The sequence below is a fragment of the Drosophila nasuta genome, chromosome 3 (genome assembly GCF_023558535.2).
Source record: "Drosophila nasuta strain 15112-1781.00 chromosome 3, ASM2355853v1, whole genome shotgun sequence".
NCBI lineage: Eukaryota > Metazoa > Arthropoda > Insecta > Diptera > Drosophilidae > Drosophila > Drosophila nasuta.
The window spans coordinates 20,582,134-20,604,899 of NC_083457.1; the positions used below are offsets into that span (position 1 = coordinate 20,582,134).

At 35.6% G+C, this 22,766-nt stretch overlaps 5 protein-coding genes across 5 annotated transcripts; 1 reads left to right on the plus strand and 4 right to left on the minus strand.

The window, feature by feature from the left end:
• The first annotated feature begins 10,053 nt into the window (after window positions 1-10,053).
• On the plus strand, window positions 10,054-10,841 carry LOC132792137 (gram-negative bacteria-binding protein 3). Its single transcript, XM_060801386.1, has 2 exons — window positions 10,054-10,639; window positions 10,708-10,841. The coding sequence occupies exons 1-2, from the start codon at window positions 10,078-10,080 to the stop codon at window positions 10,737-10,739; spliced, it is 594 nt and encodes a 197-aa protein (XP_060657369.1). The 5' UTR covers window positions 10,054-10,077; the 3' UTR covers window positions 10,740-10,841.
• Window positions 10,842-11,357: 516 nt separating this feature from the next.
• Window positions 11,358-12,363, minus strand: LOC132792136 (uncharacterized). Its single transcript, XM_060801384.1, has 2 exons — window positions 11,671-12,363; window positions 11,358-11,603 (listed from the first exon to the last, which is right to left on the minus strand). The coding sequence occupies exons 1-2, from the start codon at window positions 12,332-12,334 to the stop codon at window positions 11,530-11,532; spliced, it is 738 nt and encodes a 245-aa protein (XP_060657367.1). The 5' UTR covers window positions 12,335-12,363; the 3' UTR covers window positions 11,358-11,529.
• Window positions 12,364-16,071: 3,708 nt separating this feature from the next.
• Window positions 16,072-17,067, minus strand: LOC132790254 (uncharacterized). The gene is made up of 2 exons (XM_060798734.1): window positions 16,395-17,067; window positions 16,072-16,328 (listed from the first exon to the last, which is right to left on the minus strand). Exons 1-2 carry the CDS (start codon window positions 17,032-17,034, stop codon window positions 16,255-16,257), a joined length of 714 nt encoding a protein of 237 aa, XP_060654717.1. The 5' UTR covers window positions 17,035-17,067; the 3' UTR covers window positions 16,072-16,254.
• A 2,618-nt stretch (window positions 17,068-19,685) lies between these two features.
• Window positions 19,686-20,915, minus strand: LOC132791660 (uncharacterized). The gene is made up of 2 exons (XM_060800678.1): window positions 20,664-20,915; window positions 19,686-20,599 (listed from the first exon to the last, which is right to left on the minus strand). The coding sequence occupies exons 1-2, from the start codon at window positions 20,731-20,733 to the stop codon at window positions 19,812-19,814; spliced, it is 858 nt and encodes a 285-aa protein (XP_060656661.1). The 5' UTR covers window positions 20,734-20,915; the 3' UTR covers window positions 19,686-19,811.
• Window positions 20,916-22,347: 1,432 nt separating this feature from the next.
• On the minus strand, window positions 22,348-22,762 carry LOC132791981 (uncharacterized). The gene is made up of 2 exons (XM_060801156.1): window positions 22,651-22,762; window positions 22,348-22,564 (listed from the first exon to the last, which is right to left on the minus strand). The coding sequence occupies exons 1-2, from the start codon at window positions 22,706-22,708 to the stop codon at window positions 22,425-22,427; spliced, it is 198 nt and encodes a 65-aa protein (XP_060657139.1). The 5' UTR covers window positions 22,709-22,762; the 3' UTR covers window positions 22,348-22,424.
• Between the last annotated feature and the right edge of the window lie 4 nt (window positions 22,763-22,766).

Sequence of the window (22,766 nt, forward strand, 5' to 3'; positions counted from 1 at the left end):
AGAATATATATGCTTAATTCTAAAAGAGTTGCAAACATAGTAAATGTTGCGCTATCTATTATTATCGCTGAGATCGTTCATCTTATATCCTCTCTTCTCTTAATTCTAATTAAGAGTTATTATTATAATTTTATTTAAATAACGAATACAATTCCGTATTGCAATGAGATGAGCCAAAGTGACTAGTGATCGATAAAGAATATATATGCTTAAATAGGTTTGTGATGCTTTCTTTTACTTGTTACACGCATTTGCTTTTTGCTACTTTTCTATACTACCCATCCACCCTACAAGTGTGTGGCAGGTATAATATAATGTCAAGAAAATGCCGTGAAAACAACAGCAACAACAACAGAAGCATTTTTATCACACATTGACCATGTGAAGCGTAAATTACCAACGAAACCAGAAAGATGCAGACACAGATAGAATGCGAAAAATATATATAGTATAGCAGATAGTGACAGCAGAAGAGAGAGAGAGAGAAAGAGAAAGAGAGATTGAAATAGACAAGAGGAACAAGCTAAGCAGTCTGTGGGAAAGCCTCAAAAAGTTAAAAGTTAGGCAGAAGGCAATTGCAAAATAAAAATGGCAACAGCCAAATGCCAACGTTCAAGAAGGTGTCCAATGGAATTTAATTAAGTGAGCTGTCAAACGAATGACCAATAGGTGGCGCCACACATTGGAGCTAAAATAGAATAGAAGACAGGAGAAGAGAAATGAAAAGAAATGAATGGTTAGACCGGAAAGCGGATTGTCAGCTAAGCACATCAGGAATGGAAAGCCCACTTGTTGTTTGGCTTAACTTGGCATAGAGAATTCGTTAAAGAACGGAATTCGAACAGAAACAATCAGCAAGAAATTCCAATTCTTGCAATCGACATTCACTTAAATTCATTAAAATCAACTTATTTATACTGGATCCATTCGCTTAAGATTGCACTTTTATCAGATTTCTTGTAAATTCAGATTTACCTTAACTTTGCGTAAATATTCCCATCATAAATTGATATAATCATGTTGGCCATGCAGGCTTACTACTTTAAGTGCATATTTGCATTATTGATCATACGCATTGTTGTCCAGACTTTCGATGGCATATGCAGCTTTTTTAAATAAATTTATCACTTTGCGTAATAATACGCTCTTGTAGTGTATAAGTCACTTTTGAATCCGCCTTTCATGTCGCGAACTTTTATTAACTTGTCCTTCTCCCTGTGTATGTGTGTGTGATTGTGAAGTTTTTTTTTATCGCGTGTGAAGTCGATGTTGCATACTGATTGTTTACATTGTAGCTTTATTGCAAAAAATGCCAACGAACTTTGCCTTTGGCTTTCGCTCTGGCTCTTGCTCTGGCTGCCGCTGCCGCTGCAACACCAGCTGCAGTTGGTTTCGACGTTATTAAGTTGACCCAGGCCAAGCTGACTGCAGAGCTGGGCATTAATTGTAAGCCAAAATCTCATTTCGTATGCAATCGAGAGTTGTACAATTTGATATGAAACGCCAGCCTCATCAATGACGCCAAACATGAAAGCCTTCATTAAAACGTAAATATCAAATTTGCAACATTTATTTGCTTCACTGTATGAGAGTGCATGTACATGTGTCAGTTTGGCCTATTGTGCTCTCCCAATCAAGGGCCGGTTTCAATTGCAACCGCAATTACGCTAAACAAAATTACGTATTTGTAAAATAACCAAATGGAAAGCCAGCTGAGGTTTGAGTGTGTAATCTACATGCATGTAAACACATATGTATATTGTATACATAGATGGTCAAGTATTGGGCTCTCTCTTACTCACTCTCACTCTCGATCTGCCTGTGGTTATTTTGTGTATTATGCTCAACTGCCGCATGCATCAAAGTGACTGATTTCGCTTGCATGCTGCATAAAAGTTGAAAACAAAACCACAGGCCACACACACGATTTATTTTGTAGCATACTTTTTGGCTGCATTCCCATCAAACATTTCTTTTGAGATGTTAATTTTGTAAACAATTTTGCCAATTTCGCAACACAACGATTACAATCAAATGGTTATAGATCAAAGATCTGCATTTCTTTTAAAATTATAATACATTACTTTTTAGCACATCTAAATTTCTAGCCCTACTTCAAACCATAAATACTTATGCTTATGAATTTAGAGTATAAAATCTCGTAACTTCCTTCAAGTTCTAATTACGATTTAAAATACCGCAAAATATAATAATTTCTAAATTTAGCACTGCTTTTTTTAAGGCGTGTATTGTTAAATATACGGTTATCATATCTTATCTTTAATAAGTTAGGTAGTCTAGCTATAAAATGTTTTATTTTATAACCAACCAGTTATCTATGATTTATTTTCTTTTCGTTGCGATTCATTTTCAACTACTGACTTTCATACTGACTGATATTTTGTTGTAAAATATTTTCACAATATAGGTATTAGCTCAAATTGCTTAAGTTTTAGACTTTAAAAAATTGTGGGCTCTAAATGAATTTATATATCGATTATAATTTAGTGCATCGGAGTTCATATGAATGAATTTACTCTTTCATTAAGTCTTAAAGGGATTTTCACCAGTAAAATCCAGATCTTCTAAGATCGAGCGTTTGATTTATGGTAAAGATAAAAGTTTCAATGGCCTTGACATTTATGGATACTTTATGGATACGTTATCGTATTTTGTCTATGATATATCATCGACCACAATCTTCTAATGACATCCTAGAGGATGTAGTTCAGTAGGTGTCTTAAATATTGGAAGCTATGGTTCTTCTATATGTAGACATCAAATATGAAAATGTGATTTAAGAACCTTGTTGAGACTTTGATATTAAATATCTGGAAACTAAATAATTATTCTAAAGCGAAATATAAGAATTTCGATGTTATCTTAAAGATACAAACTAAAAAATTTTTAAAAGAAATTGCAATCCCAAATTTATAAAATATCTGGACAATTTTTAAATAATAAACTGACAATCGATTAGACATAGCAATAAATTAAATATACTTTTTTGCAAGAGATGGCTTATTTTGCCGATTGCATACATTTATGTAATGTTGTTTATAGAGATAGCCATTGATTTTATTTTATAGATATTTAAGAGATATTTAGAGTTAAGAGATTTTTATAATACAATTTGATTAAACTTAAACAATACTGCTTTCTTCGTTACTGTTTACTTTATGACTGACCGCTGCTGCTCCTGCTGCTTCTGTTATACTTTTTACGACGAATGATACCGATAGCTAATGTCAACCCATACCGATAGGGTCTATCGACAAGTTAGCGGCCTCTTTGAACAAGTTTCATGTGGAAAAACATTATGTATCTAATTTCTAATATACTACACTAAAAGTCATATTCAATAAGTTTATCGTGGATACTTTGGTGTTGATGCCATGTTTATGGCATTTTAGCAGACAGAGTTCACTCGAAGTTAATGGAATGCACACTACAAAACTATTAGCATTTATCCCACCTTCAGCAGCGGAGCACGATGAGGAGGAGGAGGAAACACTATGCTAAGTACATTAACCAGACTGCTACTGCACATTCAACATACTATATAAGTTAAGTATGTATGTGTATATTCGTGCATGCCTACACACAGAGATACTTTGCACAGTGCTACAATGGATGCTTAACAGCAGCCATTAGCAGCTTTGCCAAGACTCATGTGCAGTATATCGAGAGTGTTTTCCCCTTACCCTTTTCCGCCCCCTACACCACACACACACACAGTCGGACAGTCCATAACACAGCATCATAGCGCAGCAATGCCTTTGGTTACAACAATGGCAAAGTCTTTTTGGCCAGTGGAAAATGGCGAGCACACACTTTATGAACGGTGCATGCATAAAACTGCCAGGCAACTGCCAGGACCCCACCAGCAGGAGGACTACGGACCACCTCCATCACCCACCACTCGTCACGTGTTGTAGTATAAGCCAACGCTTTTCCAATTTCCGGTAGGAGCTCAGGAACAGCTACAGGAGGAGGAGCAGCAGCTACCAAGTGAGTGGAGACCAATGTATGGCCATTTAGCTGCATTGTATTTGTGTTTTTCATTCCTCCTCCAGTGCTGCTGCTGCTGCTGCCCCATGCCACACCACAGCAGCGGGTGACCATGGCGCATAACTCACACATACAAACAACAACGACATCACACAGGCATAGACACACAGATAGTTGAATACTTTGGCCAAAAACGCATCAGAAGCGCATTAATAATGTGCTCAGGCAATCGAAAATGCGATGCGGCAAGAGCCTTTTTGGTGGCTTGGGAGCGCAGTATAATGATGATACTCGTAATGATGGCCATGATGCTCACGATGGCAACAATATGCGTCATTCTAATGAGCAGCATCTGATGCTCTAAAGCTAAACCCGCCGCTGCCTCCTGTTTTTGGGTCTGTTGTAATCTTGTCAAGTAATTAATTTGTTCAATGACATCCTCAAGGTGTAAGCGAAGCCATTTAAAGTTGACGACAACCACGACGCAGATACTTGAAAACTCAAAAGTTACTACGCAAGCTGGCAACATGCTCTCTCTAGTTCATAGAGGAAGTGCTTGGGGCAAAGAGGAGGGGGGACAGCAAGTGCTCAGGTGTGAGAGAGTGGGCTAAGGAGTTGCTCAAGAAACTTGTCATGCATGCCCGGCGAAGTGTGTATCCGGCAAATGCCAGCGAGACAGCCAAGACAAATCGCACGCACCCGCAAGTGAGTTGCGAGGTTCGTTCAATAAGTTTGCACTAGTGTTGTGTAAGAATATACCATTAATTTTATAGAAAATGGAGTACTGTTCAGTTTGAGGTATTAAATAAAGTTATAAAATTCATTTTAATCAATTTTAAAATCTAAATGCTACCACACCAGTTTATAAGCTGGAGCTCGAGCTAAAGTGAACAACTTAACGAAATCGAACTAAAGATTATAAATGAGAAAGTAAACGATATATAACGATAAGTGTGAACTTATTCAGTTCGTTCCCTTAACTAAGTAATTTTTGTTCGTTGGTTCAAGAACTCATTTATGAACGACTCAACGTTACAAATCTTTGTATCAAGCGACTGACAAATTAAAATACTTTAGCAACAGTATTTTTGTGTGGGATCGCTAAACACCGAAAATACATTGCTTAAATTCGCATACTATAGTAAGTCAAAAGTCGCCGTGAGTCATTATAATTGAAGATGATAAGTTAATATGCTTTTAAATGTATGAGTGTATTTATGTTATACGAATTTTGGTAACAATAATAACTACAAAATTTTGAAGTACAATTACTACCGGATGCTTCGTTGCTTTGCTAACAATCTGATATATTTTGGACTCTATGGTATATTTAATATACCAAATTTAAGCTTTAATAGCATTGTAGTATTTTTGTTGTATATTAAATTGATATATTTTAAAATTAATACCGCAGTGCTTTGCTTTCATTACTTGTTTTAACTTATGTGGGACCTTCAACATATCTTGCCAATCGATCTCAATGTTAACCAACTAGAAAATTTATCGTAAGTGAAAAAATCTTTTAATTAAACAACCAAAATTATATAATTTTATTTATTTTTGTGTGTTATATCTCAGCAAATGTACAGATTCACTTTAATTATTTTTCTATGCTTTTCAATTGATGTGTGTACTTTGATAACTTTTGTAGCACCTCTCGCAATATAAAGTCAGCCTAAGTCTCCGAACTCAAAGTATCTGCTCTTCTAGCTGCGTGCGAAATCGGAAGTAGCTGCTGCTACTGCTGCTGATGTTGATGCTGTTGGCTTAGTTGTAGTCGTCTCGAGTCCTTGGTCGCCTGGTCTCATGGTCTTATGGTCCTTTGGTGTCTCGGTCTGTGTGCCGATGTCGATGTCGATGTCGATGTCGATGTCGATGCCGATGTCGACACTGGGCGACAGGTGCTTCCGCATTTGAATGTCAACGGAAACCGCAACGGTACAACTTAGATAAACGTTTGCTCTTTAAATATGTGCGCCGCCGCTATACGAGCTCTAGGTACACACACACACATCGACACACACATCAACACTCACACACACATCTACATTTAAGCATGTTAGGTGTGTAATAAGGTAGATGGGGATACGTTTATTGAGCGGCCGTCACCATGTTTGAGCAACTGAACACGTGCCTCAATGCTGACTACAACATATACATGGATAGTACTCGTAAAGCAAAGACATGTGAAGTGGTTTCGGCTTCAGGGAAGGAGGAGAACTTTGCTTTGGACTGGGCTTGATTGGATAGTTCTTTGCTTAGCTCATCCAGCCAACTGTGTGGGGATAGCAAGTTAAAGATAGCCAAGCTGTTTGTCTTGCCATGCATCGTTGAAATTGATTATGCACAAGGAAATTGTAGAAAGTGTAATTATAGATAAAGTCAAATGCATTTCATCACACCGCCCCAAGGTGTGTCAAACAAATACGCACATTATTTAATCAATTTAACGTAATTGAATTTATTGTTTCTTTTTCGATCACTTTGATTTGATGAATAAAAAGTAACAACTAAATGTAATTTATTTTGTATACTCGCTATCCATAGGGTAGAAAGTTTGATTCCTGAAAATTTGGTTGTTATCAGCTAAAAATTGTAGAAGTTATTTAAGAAATACTTTTGTATGGTCTTAGTTGCTTTGGCTGACAATCTGGTATATTTTGCACTCTATGGTATATTTTAAATATTGTACTGTATCAATATATCTAAAACAGTAGTATTTTTGTGATATATGATTTTGCTATATTTCATCTCAAAGTCGAGCACACTTAACTTGTTTTATATTTTTTTTACTTTACTATTTGAATAATTATGAAAGTAAACATCATATAGAACAAAATATTTTCATTCCAAAATATACTAAATTCTCTCTAAATTAAATTTGACTTAATATTAAATTGTGTACACAAAGAGATTATACAAAATAAATTATATCAAAGCTAACATATTTTATTGCTTTAATCTTTAATAGCTTGTTTATTCAACTTATTTCACTAATTTCATTTAAGAAATTAATTTAAAATTCAGCAAAGAGCATAAGATAATTTCTTATTAAAAAAAATTTTAGGAGCAGCTCAAAAAAAAAGTATTTTTTACACTAACAACTAATTTGATATGACAAAGTCAATGATTTGGAATTTGTTGTCGGTTTATTTTTAAGCGGTGGCGCATTTGGGAAATTCGATTAAATTGAAATCAATTTCATTCAATTTAGGCAAATGGTGCTGCGCTGAATCAAAATAAGCCTAAATAAAACTGCAATCACCTGGAATATGGCAAAAGTGCGAAAGAAAAAACAGAAATTGGTAAATTGCTAGAAATAAAATCAATTAACAATAAATGCGAGCAATTAAATTCAATGTGGCAGGCGAAGGGGGCGATGGAAAGAGGCACAATGGTTTGCCGAACCACATATGAAAACAGGCCACTTAATTAAGCCAGAGCAGGGGAAAGAACCCAAACGCAAAAACAGAAGCCACATTTACACTCGGCAACATGGTGCAACGTGTTGCAGTTTACCGATTCCACCTTTTAAGTGCGAAACAATGTAATTTCATGGTAATCAGTCTGGGCCGGTTTAGAATTTAATGCCGGGCTCAAATTGGAGAGTCCACTTCCAAAAAACAAAACAAAAAAAGAATGGAACTAGAGCTGGTCAGGACAAACTACACAAATTTCCGTTTGGTCGCACAAAGCCAAAGGGCAGAGAGAATGCAAGAAGTGAGAGACATCGCATCGTGTTTTTGGAGCCGAAGCGAAACGAGTCGTTTGGCCAGAAAAATGTCAGTTTGCAATTTTCTATGCCATTTAAAATAAATGAAAATTGCGCTCGTCTGTGCTTTTGGGTGTGGCATAGTTTTAGGCGCTGCCCAGCGCGTGTTAACGTAAATAAATTACACACATACACTCGCTCGCAGAGTGCGACAGATTGAGGGAGAGAGTGAGAGAGCGAGGAGCGAGCGAGTCGAAGCGAAGCGACAATCAAGTGGTCAGTGGCATGCAGCTTATAAATCAGCGCAAAGCGCAGAACGTGGCAGCCATTTGGGCGCAGCAGCAGCATCTATCGAGATAGATGGCCAGCAATGCGGGTCAGCATTGGCCCAGAGAAATTGACAGAGTTTGAGTTGACGATGGATGAGCGAATGAATAGATAGATGGATCGCCTGTATAAATGGTTAGCTATTTAGTTTCGGTTTGCTGCGGTTTGACTTTGTTTTGAGTTTGTGTTTAGGTCTCGGTTCGTGTTGGGGTTTGGTTCTGGGTCTGAGTCTGGGTCTGGGTCTGGGTCTGGGGGTACACTCATTCGATTGCCCCTAATGTCTCCCTTTTTGCTTTTAATGCCGCATTCGTACTGGGTCAATTGAAGGGAGCACACATTAGGGCCACATTCTGCTTTTTGACAAACTGCACACCAATTAAAAATTAACTAGCATCTGGTTGGGCCGCTGACAAAGCACTTTAACTATTTTCCAACTGCTAAAATGATTATTTCTATCGCATTGATGAATTGCAGCGATGATGGAAATTGAAAGTTATTTATACCCCTTTTGTTATGGTTGAAATTAATATTATTTTACTTTCATTGTTGTCGTTTTCTCTTACTTTGTAATATATATTCTCATAATACACTCCGCGTCATCAGGTTAGCGTCTCCTTCTTCCCCCTTCGCCCCTTCTGCTATTACTTCTGTTAAGCTGCACACAGTTTCGTAGTATTTTTGATTTTAATGATCATCCCCTCTCTCATCAAATGTATGAGCTTGAGGTTTGGCCTGAATAGTTCATCTTAAATATATTTGCTATACTATAAAACAATTTTGTAAGCTGACTCAGTTGTTTAATAAATCTATACAAAGAAACGAAATATAATAATAATATTTGTAATCCAGCTAAAAAGTATGCAAATAAATAAAAAATTAAATTAAATAATATTCAAATATAAACATATTTTTATAATATGCTTACCTATTGGTTTTCTTTGAATGTATTTTTTTCCCAGTATAAAAATTAAATTTAATAATATTGAAATATAAATATAATTTTAAAATATAAAATAGTATATAAATTTATCAATTTCTTTCTTCGCTATTGGTTGTCTTCTAAAATTTCCTAGAATTTATGCTTGTTTATGAATCTGAAGTGCACTTCTAAATTGCTTCATTATTTCTGTAATTTACATTAATTAATTTTACTTATGCTGACATTAATGACATGCTCTTATTAAAACAAGTTACATTCACCAAATGTGTTTATTATTTTGTCAAGCAAAATGTAAGTTGTCAGGTCGTTAAATGCGTTTCACAAGTCAACTGCTTAACAGACAATTGTGGCATTTCTCAGAGGTGTGTGCAGAGCTGCTGAGGGCCCAGAGCACATTGTACATACTGAACATGCTTCTTCTATATATGAATGTACTATCGTATACGTATGTACATATGTATATGCACACAGTGCACACCCAACATTCCTAGGGTCTTGACAGCATTAACAACAGTAACTATTTAAGTATCTACCGCAGTTGTCTTGCTGCTTCTTGTGTGCTCGCTACTCGGAATGCCAGAGAGAAGAGACTGCAACAATGCCATAGATTGTTGTGGCAATGCCAGTAACTGGTAACTGGCATAAAGAGAGCGGCCCAAGGACCGACTCACAAACCGCAGGCAGCCGCGTTCTGGGGTTCTCTGACTGCCTGCCATATGCGAAGCATATAAGTGAAAGCTTTAAGCTCTTGCCGCAACTGTTTCACAGTGAGCAAAGCAACTGAGCAAAAAAAAAAAGCAACAAGAACAAAGAGAGCGCAAGCAACAGACTACAGAATATTGCTATGCAAGTATTTGTGCAAGTTATTTAAATGGCTTTGGACTGCATACTTTTTGGACGGCGCTCAATTCGCCGCCACCAGAGCCCCAAGCAATCAACTGTCTGACTTGCAATTGCAGTGGGAAAAACACAGCTTTCCCATCCCCGAAAACCCCCGGAAAAAAAACCCAGCCAAGATAAGCTACAAAAGCAATAACGTCATGCTCAGATGGATTCAGTTACTTTGAAGGAAGCAACACGTCAACTCATGTGGCCGCATTTAGCACTCATCTTTTGCCTGGCTGTCGCCAGCAGCAATGCCTACAACGTACCGAACGCGACTGTAAAGGTGAACACGCCTCGAGGATTTGAGGTTTCGATCCCGGATGAACCAGGCATCTCTCTGTTCGCTTTTCACGGCAAGCTCAATGAGGAAATGGATGATCTTAGCGATCAAACTTGGGCCACAGACATCGTTAGCTCACGGAACGGACGGTGGACATATCGCAATCGGCTACAGAAGCTGCAGCCAGGTGATGTACTCTATTATTGGATAACTGTCAGATACAATGGTCTAGACTACCACAACTACAATCTGGAATACAAAGTGTGTGAAGAAACAAAAGGTCAACGAAGCACAGAAACAAATGACGGGGGCGTTGCAAATCAAGATAATACACGACGAGCAGAAAGTGGAGTAGGAAATGTCGCTAAAAAAGATCAAGCAGCTAGTAAGCGAATCGAAGTGGGAAAGGCTGATAATGACGATAGCCAACGCATTAATGTGGAACACGCTGACCATGAAAATAGTCATCGCATTAATCTATATAGTAAGGACGGCAGCAAGCAATCTATCGTCATAAATGGCAACCCAACAATAAATATTTTCTTTTTATAGAATTCAAATGCACTTTGCCTGAAGTCTGTTAATAATAAGTCACGTTAAAGCAAATCAAATCTTATGGAAATCCAACATTTCTAAATCGCTCTCAATGTAAATTATTATTAAAACGCAAACAATGATTACAGATATTTACTGTAGATTTCGTAGAATTCATTAAAGCTACACGCTAATACAATGCAGTGCATTGAATGCGTATTCTAGCCAATGTGCAAAATGTAAATTCAATGATAAAGTATAATAGACTTTCAACAAAAACGAATTGATTATAAAACTTGGAAATTCGGACGGAGTTTATTTTTGCTAAGTACCCCCATAAGAAATTTATTTACATATTGATTGTTAATAACATTTTCATTTGTATATCTATTAAGTATAAGACAATGCAATCAATCAACAAATTAATCTTTGCATTTATCCAAGCTATTAGTGTTTACATATTGTACAACTAAATATTGGTATTCAAATATATGAATTCCCTACAAAAGAAATATTTACCTACGAAACTGTCAGAAAATTATGCCATCAAGTTGTTGCACACAGCTGAAGCATTAATGGCGTCACTTTAAATTTTATATTTTTCTGCTGAAAACCGAAAAATAAGTATTTTCTATAACTAAAGAGATTGCTTTAAAAGTAAAAATTACCATTACCAAGTCAGTTTAATTTGAATATCTTTAAAAATGTTGAAAAAGATTAGAAATTTTAAGAATTTGCACCAAGCAAATTCAAGTATTCGTACATCAGTTGCTCATCTGTTTCCAATTTCGTATAATAAAGATTTACTGAAATCGTTAAACTTTAATATTTTTGTTCATCTTAAGTCGCGTTCGCAGCTTCGGTTTCATCATTTTCTTCAACATCATTTAATTCCGAACCCGATTCTTCGTCATCTGCAATAAGATTTTCAATGTATTCCTCAAATTCTGGGTATCACTCACAACCAAAAAAAAAAATTACCATTGACTTCAGAATCGTTCTCAGTATCATCATACAAAACAGTATTTTTATCATTATTTGTTAAATACTCTTCAGGTTCTTCGCTTTGTTTTGGAATTTCATCAAGTTCAAGAGCAGGAGCAAGTTGATGATTTACAGTTTTCTCGGGATTAATTAATTTAAGAATGTCAGGAAATAAGTTTAGAATCGAAAATTTGCCATCGAATCTTGGGAGTTGTCCTAGCGTGTCCACAGGAAGATTGTTTTCAAAAAACACAATTTGATTATTTGGAATTTTTCCACGTCCTGGTTGAAGAATTTTTGGGAAAAGGTCTAAAATCGAGTAGATTTGTTCAGCCGTGTTTTGAACTTGTTGTCTTTCCAAGGGAAGATCATTTTCAAAAAGGATAAATTCATCATTTTCAGGTTTTGTAAAAATGTCAGGAAAATCGTTTTGAGTCGAAAATACTTTAGTCTTAGGTCGAGGTTGTTCGACGCTAGAATCTAAATTATTTTGTCGTTCTTTGAAAAAATCGTCATCAACTCCAAGAAACAGTCCAACTATATATCCGAAGAGCCTTTCCCAAAATGCAGCGTTTCCTTTAATTGATACTTCTCCATAAGGGCGTTGTGCACTCGTAGAGACCGCTATTAGCACCAACAAAACACAAATAAATCTCATCATGATGGCGAAGAGATAAAAACTAATCTGGACAAAGCAAAGTGCTTCAATATTTATGTTCTCATACGTCTAATGAAATTTAAAGAAATAATCAACTGTGGACCGAAACTAATGGTGCGTAATATCACCACATTATTATTGTTTCCAGCAATTTATTTATTTTATAAACTTATAGGTCAAGGTTATTAGTAGTTACTGATGTAAGCAAATAACAAAGCTGGGATACCCTCTTTCGGAAGTTCAAAGATGCAAAAAAAATACTGCAGCTAATCAAAAGCAACTCGTTTTTATCTGATTTGTGGCGGCAAAAGAGGGCGTGGCAGAATTGCAAATTATTTTGACCGACATGCAACAATAAAAAGTGTGTAAAAGAAAACTATATCTTTTATAAGTACCCCATAAGAAATTTATTTACATATTGATTGTTAATAACATTTTCATTTGTATATCTTTTTAGTATAAGACAATCAATCAATAAATTAATCTTTGTATTTATCCAAGCTATTAGTGCTTACATATTGTACAAACAAATGTTGTTATTCAAATATATGAATTCCCTACAATAGAAATATTTACCTTCTTGTATAATTTACGTTCTTCCGCCAACAGATAAATATGAAAAACAAAATAATCGAACTCAGGTCGATGGAGAGCTGTTAAAAACGGTCTGAAAAAGAAGTGTTTGAACATATTAAATTTTGGAGTGCCATCAACAAATTTGGACTGTGCACATGTCAAGCTCATAGCTCGTTGCATTGTTTTCCAAAGTGCAATAAATCAAAGGAGCACTTTGTCACAGATACCCGAAGTAAGTATCCGTGCAGAATAAATCATTTTGAAAAGTTCTCTCCGCATGCGTGTGAAATGCTGTGCGAGTAATGGCTGCTTCAAAATTACCACAATGCATTCAAAGTGTACAAGGACTCAAACCAAAACAAATAAGTGTCTTCGATTGGAGTGTATGTCGGACTAAAAGCTACCCTGCTTTGTACACAAGTGATGTACGATTGCACATTGATAGATAATTTGAAGTTATATTAATCGACACTGTGCACTTCTTTTAAAATATTCAATAAATTTAAAAGCAGACACTTTTACAGTAAACTCAAATTTACGACACACTTTTCAAGGGTATTACAAAAAAGGAACGTAAGAACAAAATAAATAAAGCACACAAAAAAAGCACTCATAAAACTATTCAGGCAGGTACTTCTGATAGTTGAATTGTGCAGCAGCCTCTGGTATCAAATAAAGAAGTAAACAACTGTAGTTGAACACGAAACAAAAAAAGAAAACAGCAACAACAACTTGCTTTTGGCCCATTTAACTTTCACTTGAGGCAAACCAATGCTGATAAAACTTTTTGCCTGGCTAGTTAAAGCACAACAAAAGTCACAAATCCGTTGGCTTTTTATCCGCAAGTGCTTAGAAGTTTTTTTTTTATAGGTGCTGATAACTAAAAGTTCTGCCTTGGTATTTGTTATTATTAAATTTTCAATTCTAATTAAAATGTTTTACATTATTAAATGAATTACTTATAATAGAACTAGCAGCTGTAATATCTTGACATGCTTAAGTATCTGAGCATCCAGTTAACTTACAGGCTGCTAATTATATTGTATACCCGTAAGTAATCTGGCCTTATGGTCCATTTCCATTAGCAGCTAAGTTCTGCTTTTAATTTGAGAAGAAATCCAGGTTGTGTACCTTTCACTTGAACCGTTTCCCTGACCGCTTTTAGTAGTGTCAGTTGAGAGTAAACAGCAATTCTATTTTCACCTAAGAGAGTAAGAAACTAGCCACATAACATTGTGAGTTGAGTCGACAATTAAAGAGTTTGCTCATTTCATTTATACATTTTGACAGCAACTATAAGATATCCAACATTTTATATGAAGTACTAATAGAAAATACAATTTGTTATTTGACTTAACAGATTGATTTACAAATTCTACTAAAATATACCAAATATACTGCAAAAATACTAAAAAAAAATATACCAAATATTATATGTGGTATATCGGTGTAGTACCGCATTCAAAATATACCTTAGACGGCACAATATACCAGATTTCAGCCAAAGCAACTAAGACTCCTAGTAAGTAGGCGTTTTTGCCCATACAAAAGTATTTCTTTAATAACTTCGACAATTTTTATCTGATCGCAATCAAATTCTCAATCATAACTACTATAGTTATTATTGTACATACCGAAATTCGCAACTCTAGCTTTTAAATTACGCTTGTTATTCGATTTTTTTGATTTGCGGGGGCGGAAGTGGGCGTGGCAAAAATTTGAAACAAACTTGATCTGCGTGCAAACATAACAAATGCTGTCGAAAAAAAATTATAGCTCTATCTTTTATAGTCTCTGAGATCTAGGTGTTCATACGGACAGACGGACAGACACACAGACGGACATGGCTAGATCGTCTCGGCTGTTGACGGTGATCAAGAATATATATACTTTATAGGGTCGGAGATGCCTCCTTCTACTTGTTACATACATTTCCTGCCGGCACAAAGTTATAATACCCTTCTACCCTATGGGTAGCGGGTATAAAAATTGGAAAAGTTGGATGATACATATGTGAAGTATTTTAGGCACATTATCCATAGAGAAGAAGAGTATTATAACAAAAAAAGGAGACATCTTGTGTTGTATTCTATAATACATATGGAATTTTGTAACATATCAACATAAGCTATTTGGTATATTTTAATAATTATCGTATATTTTAATAACATATGGAGCTACGAAATAACCCTTTTATTATATTTTTACTAATATATAGCAAGAAAATTTCATATATTTTTGTATTTTTTAGTAAATATAGTTGGTATGCTTTAGCTATTATACCACACTGTTATGCTATTGTTGAAAATTCAATATTTCCTATTTGTTATTAGGAACATATATGAGTTCAAGTTACACAGCAAACATCTTTGTAAATAGAATCGCAAACCATTAATCAAATAACTGAACTGTAAAAGATGAAGAACATAAAAAAGAATATGCATATGCATGCATCCCAAGTATTATACAATATATCAAGAATATTAGTTTATTCCTACATTTGCGTCGACTGCATTTGTCACAGCTCATTTGCAGCAAATTAAGCATGTCGGCCAAAAGGTAAAACGGATGCAATTTTTCACACACAGCCGACGCGTCGGTTTGCTTACAGCTCACTCCTTATATAACTCTGACCGTTTGCTTATACATATATGCATGCATGTGTGAATGTATGAGTGGCGGTGCGAGTGTGAATATGGGTGTGAAATAGGGGCAGCTAAGCGGCGCTGTCAGCAACATTTGCGAACTGTTCTCATTTTCTCATTTCGCGCAATGTGTGAGAATTACAAAATGCAATGCTAGCAGCAAGTTTGCGTCAACTGAAATACATTCACACTCACACACACACACACACACGTCTAACCCATAATGCAACGCTCATACTCATGCTTCATTTAACACACGCACACACACCATCGACTCACTCACACACACACTGAAACACTGGGTGGACACCAATTTCCACGTGGCAATGCGTTAAAATGACTTGTGACAACTTTATGTGCCAGCTAAAAGGAAGGCAAAAAATACGAAACTGTCAGAAAATTATGTCATCAAGTTGTTGCACACAGCTGAAGCATTAATGGCGTCACTTTAAATTTTATATTTTTCTGCTAAAAACCGAAAAATAAGTATTTTCTATAATTAAAAAGATTGCTTTAGAATTAAAAATTACCATTACCAAGTCAGTTTAATTTGAATATCTTTAAAAATGTTGAAAATGATTAGAAATTTTAAGAATTGGCACGAAGCAAATTCAAGTATTCGTACATCAGTTGCTCATCTCTTTCCATTTTCGTATAATACAGATTTACTCAAATCGTTAAACTTTAATATTTTTGTTCATCTTAAGTCGCGTTCGCAGCTTCGGTTTCATCATTTTCTTCAACATCATTTAATTCCGGACCCGATTCTTCGTCATCTGCAATAAGATTTTCAATGTATTCCTCAAATTCTGGGTATCACTCATAACCAAGAAAAAAATTACCATTGACTTCAGAATCGTTCTCAGTATCATCATACAAAACAGTATTATCATTATTTGTTAAATACTCTTCAGGTTCTTCGCTTTGTTTTGGAATTTCATCAAGTTCAAGAGCAGGAGCAAGTTGATGATTTACAGTTTTCTCGGGATTAATTAATTTAAGAATGTCAGGAAATAAGTTTAGAATCGAAAATTTGCCATCGAATCTTGGGAGTTGTCCTAGCGTGTCCACAGGAAGATTGTTTTCAAAAAACACAATTTGATTATTTGGAATTTTTCCACGTCCTGGTTGATAAATTTTTGGGAAAAGGTCTAAAATCGAGTAGATTTGATCAGCCGTATTTTGAACTTTTTGTCTTTCCAAGGGAAGATCATTTTCAAAAAGGATAAATTCATCATTTTCAGGAAAATCGTTTTGAGTCGAAAATACTTTAGTCTTAGGTCGAGGTTGTTCGACGCTAGAATCTAAATTGTTGTGTCGTTCTTTGTAATTATCGAAAGGTCCAAGAAACAGTCCAATTGCATATTCAAAGATCCTTTCCCAAAATGCAGCGTTTCCCTTAATTGATACTTCTCCATAAGGCACTCGTGCACTCGTAGAGACCGCTATTAGCACCAATAAAATACAAATAAATCTCATCATGATGGCGAAGAGATAAAAACTAATCTGGACAAAGCAAAGTGCTTCAATATTTATGTTCTCATACGTCTTATGAAATTTAAAAAAATAATCAACTGTGGACCGAAACTAATGGTCAGTAATATCACCGCATTATTATTGTTTCCAGCAATTTATTTATCTTATAAACTTATAGGTCAAGGTAATTAGTAGTTACTGATGGAAGCAAATAACAAAGCTGGGATACCCTCCTTTAAAAAATGCATAAAAGTGTCTAAGCGGGATTTACTTTCAAAGATACAAAAAAATACTGCATCTAATCAAAAGCAAACTCGTTTTTATCCGATTTGTGGCGGCAAAAGTGGGCGTGGCAGAATTGCAAATAATTTTGACCGGCATGCAACAATGAAAAGTGTGTAAAATATATATATATATATATATATATATATATATATATATATATATATCTTTTAAAGTTTCTGAGAACTTTTTGGCTTCTCAGACGCTTTTTTCGGCTATCAAAATACATAGGTAGAAAGGTTAAGAGAAAAGTAATTAATTAATATTCGAAAGCATAAAATAACACAATAATAACAGGAAATTAAATATAATGCAAATTTAAAAATGTGAAGAACTAAGCAATCAAATATCTTGTAAGCCTTAAAAATGGAAAATTAATTATGAAAGAAAGTCTGTTCAGTTAAATATTTTGTTCAAAAGTTGCATGCATTGCCACTGTGGAATGGCACATTGTGGAATAAGTTGCCAGTAACTTGATGCACATTTGTCATACACGTCGCCCTGCCAAGGGGTTACGCCCCGACCGAACGGACCCTTAACATCTACAGGTGTCACTGGCACTGGCACTGACAATGACAATGCCACCAGCCGGCTGCTATTTGCGGAGTTTTCATAGTCTTGCCCTCAACTCAACTGATATATGACACTTTGAAATTAGTCCAAAATGTAAAATTGCAGAATGCATGATTTGCGTATTTCTTGCACACTTAGTAAACTGTGTAGACTTTATATGTGTATATATAAAAATATTGATAATTGCATTAAATTACAAGTATGAATTTTCTAAATCCTTTTAAGTTAAACACAATGCATACACAAAAAGAAACAAGTAAGAAATCTACAGTCGAGTGTGCTCGATTGTGAGATACTTGCTTCTCATTTTGAATAAAAGTAAAATATTCCGGTATTATTTTCAAAATATACCGAAAATACTACAAAAATACTAAAAATGTACCAAACGGTATATTTGTTATATCGATATAGTACCACATTCAAAATATACCATAGACAGCGCAATATACCAGATTGTCAACCAAAGCAACTAAGACCCCTAGTAAGTAGGCGTTTTTGCCCATACAAAAGTATTTCTTTAATAACTTCCACAATTTTTATCTGATCGCAACCAAATTTTCAGGAATCATAACTACTATAGTAATTATTGTATAAATCGCAGCTTTAGCTTTAAAATTACTTGTTATTAGATTTTTTTTGATTTGCGGGGACGGAAGTGGGCGTGGCAACAATTTGAAACAAACTTGATCTGCGTGCAAACATAACAAATGCTGTCAAAAAAAAAATAGAGCTCTATCTCTTAAAGTCTCTGAGATCCAGTATTTCATACGGACAGACGGACAGACGGACATGGCAAGATCGTCTCGGCTGTTGATGCTGATCAAGAATATATATACTTTATAGGGTCGGAGATGCCTCCTTCTACCTGTTACATACATTTCCTGCCAGCACAAAGTTATAATACCCTTCTGCCCTATGGGTAGCGGGTATAAAAATATGATGATTTAAATCTTAAAATGTCAATTTAGCATAAGATTTTAGATAAGATTAAGATTTTTTCAACCTAAAAATCAAGATTAAATTTTTTTTAAGATCGAACAAATCTTAAATCAATCTTTTCTTAGTTTACAATATATATTTGTTGTGTAATCTGTGAATCTTATTATTTAGTGTTTACGTTGGATGCGCAATTATCGACATTATACTGTATTTCATAGTCATGATCAATAATTTGAGAGCAGTTTTTTCCATTACGCTATGAGAACCGTTTAAGTTCAATGCTTAAAAAGCAGAGTTCAAATTCATTAGAATGCATTGAAAACACATACGAGTACGATTTATACTCTTATATAAGCAAATATTCATGGAAGCAATGCACAACAATGTTAAGCGTTTGAATATGAAAGTACCCTACATACAAAAAACGCAATCTATGAGATCGATTATGATTCCCAGGAAGAATAAATAAATATATATCTGGTATAGAATTGATGCAAATAAAAAGAAAACTACTCCATTCATAAATACTTTACTTTATTAATAATGAAGTTTTCAAATAGTTTTAGGGAACGGAAAGACAACCTTAAGTATTTGCTGACTCACGTATTTGTTTACTTAACTAGATTGCTATTTATTCAACTCGAATGATTCATACACAGAAAAGGTGAGAATAGTGCGAGGTATCTATTAGTTGACCATTGTAAATTGTTCACATCTCTCAACCAGAGAGCACTGTTATTTAATAATGTATCCATTGTGCAGTCGAATGGCGTCTTAGACTTATTCTTATCATCGCCGGATGACGTCGTCGTCGTCGTCGTAGACATCGACGGAGCGTCGTGAGTAATGCAAATAAGTTCGAGTACACTTTTGAATAACTCAACGCAATGTGTTTTATTCGTTTTGCTTGTTCGTTAGTAAAATGTATAAGGTATGCGCAAGCAGTTTTTGCGGGTATGCACGACTACTGACAGTGGCCACGTAACACTTTAGAAAGGAAAATTACCATTCTTGAAGGTATTCTCGAGATTCGCCTGCAGTTGTTGCATTTGGGCCTGTATGCGATTCTGCAGCTCAGCCACCTCTTGTTGCACCCTGGCAGCTTGATCAAGTGCAGCTTGGTGGAGCTTTCCACGATTCTCGTACGATTCACGATTGCCACTGAATATGCCATTCTCGGTTTTGGCAAAGACAGTGCCATCAGCCAATTGGAGGACAATGTTACCATTGTCGTACTCCAGTGTGGCCTGTTGACCATTGATGTCGACCGTCTCTTTGGACTTAACACTTGCATCCTTTGCTGGATAGTTGTACACCTTATCGCCAATCTTCAGCTGAATGCCACCATCGACAATGTTGAATTGATAGCCATTGATAATCGTAGTGCCACCATAACCAGCATTACTAAAGTATTGGCTATTATAGAACACATTTGATCCAGAATTGAAGTCCCTAACATCATCGTCATCCTCCTCATCGCTATCTGAGTCACCTCCAGTCACAAGTGTCTGGCCTCCAGATCCAAGCAAAACAGTTCGGCCATCGGGACGAGTAAAGATGCTGCCAGCTCCATTTTGTAGAACATTGTTGAAGCCTAGATTCGTAAAAAGGGGGGGTCGGGGTACAGGGGATTGAGCGGCTTGAGGGTCTTGAGCGGCTTGAGGGGCTTGAGGTGTTGGCAACACAGTCTTTGACGGGGTCGTACCGGGTATGGAGATATCCACGCCATTACGATGCTCCACATGAGTGTGTGGCTTGTCCGTCGACACCTCCTCAGCTGGAAGTATAATAATTTATGATTCAGCTATAGCCATCCATTATAATGTGATTATCACATTTACCACTGGCAAGGCAGACGCAGAGAGCGACGGCAATCAGCCCGAACATCTTCAGAAAACGTCCCGTATCCATATTGAACAACAGGTTGACTGTATGAATGCAGCGCTAGGAAGCCCGCTTTTATAGAACCGATCGATCGAATATATAATATATGTAGTTGATTGTTATGTATATTGATCGTGGGTAGATGCAGCAGAGGTCAAACAGTAGAGCCTCTAGTTGAGAAATGCCGACGCAGATTACGAACAGTATCAGTTGTGCACAATTCGCGATTCTAAAGCAGACTGAAACACAAGCTGATGATTGTTATTTGTATTACGCTCGGCGAATAACAAAAATGTAGGTAATACTCATTCGGAGTAGCTCAAACTCACGTACTACAAAAACGATTTAATGCATAGCGCAAAACTGTCAACAAATATTCATAACACCGAAATACTAATTGTGAAATAAGTGAGTGTTAAAAAGTTGATTGTTGTCACTGTTGATAAACAACGAAATGTTTAAATTTAATGCTTTTATTAAAACATAATATAATTCTACATTCACTTGATTTCACTGTATCTATATACTTATTAAATGTATATCTAAAGAGCGTTCGTTGACTGATCATGATCATACTCAATTAAATACATACATATGTACTTACTTATAAACATATATAATATATGGATGAATGTAAGTACTTATGTACACAGACAGCGCTATTTGATATTGGGAAATCCCTGCGATTATATTTATACAATACTTAAAGTATGTGTGTGCATTCACACTTGGGTTAAAGGTGTATCGCTCAGATGGGGAAAACATAAAGAGGTTGTAAGCCTGAAAACCTTATCAGCTTATTTTAATAATAATAATAATACGGCAAGCGGTTTTGCAGCTATTGATGGCATTCCATATTAGAGATGTTAATACAAGCCGATATATAGTTTTATCGATAGTTGTTCTTATTTAATGTACATTACATACATTTGAGGCATTATAGTTTTTACAGCTTTCAAAGGTAATATGTGTAATGTGTAATGTCATTCAATAAACATTCATTAAAGAAACGTGCACTTTAGTTAAGATTGTTCGACAAATCACAAAAATTTGTAAGTTATACAAATTCCATACAATATCAGTTTCACGTCTTAAATGGTGAATTGTCTATCCAAGCGAAGTGCTTGCTCACAAGATAACAAAAACATACGCTAAGGGAGTTTTCACTGAACAAAGATGAAGACCAAGATTATAGCCAGAAGACAGATATTTTTTCATTGCAGCTACAAAAAAAATATTCTTGAAAGGTTTTTCATCGTGAACAATTTTTGTTCCATGTATTGAAACTGTCCCTTTATAATTCCATATATAGTATCTTTTTTTTTTAATTTTGTAACCATTATAATAGTAATCTGACACTGTATAATCTGATATTTTCTCTTAGTCTTTAGAATTAACCTTACAGAAAGCATGTTTATCACTGTGACTTACATTAAATTCGTGATCAGTCAAGAGATAGTTTAGATTTTTATTGATAAAGGCTCCAAGAATTCGGACAATACATTGTCCAATAGAAAGTAGAGAAATTGCTTCTCTAAGGCCAACCACAGTGGGTGTGATGGAAAACTTGTGTCCAGCTAGAGAAATTTTTGCTGTATAACTTTGTACATAAAGCCCATTAATCAAACAAACTGAAAGTAATACAGTTCAATTTATATTTTATTTAGTATTCAAAAATTAAAATGAATATTTGATCGTAGACGCAGATCAAAAGTCAATTAGTAGCGCCACTTGTTGCTGCTACCGCCACCATTTTGACGCAAAATAATATTATCGGTTGTATCGCCACCATTCCAGGCGGGACCGCCGGCGGGTGCACTATTGGATGAGGGACCTCCCCATGGCATGCCGTAAACAGCTAAGATATTACATTGTGTTTGTTTAATGTATGTGCAAACGTATTGTATGTAATCGTAAGTACTGCAGCTGGGGTCAATGACTTACCGCTGAGCAGCGCGACGAGCAGCAAGAGCAAGAGAATGAATTGAAAACCGTGGCCCATGGTCAAGGCAATGCGTCAAATGAATGAGCCTTTCACAGTATCACGCATTTATATATGA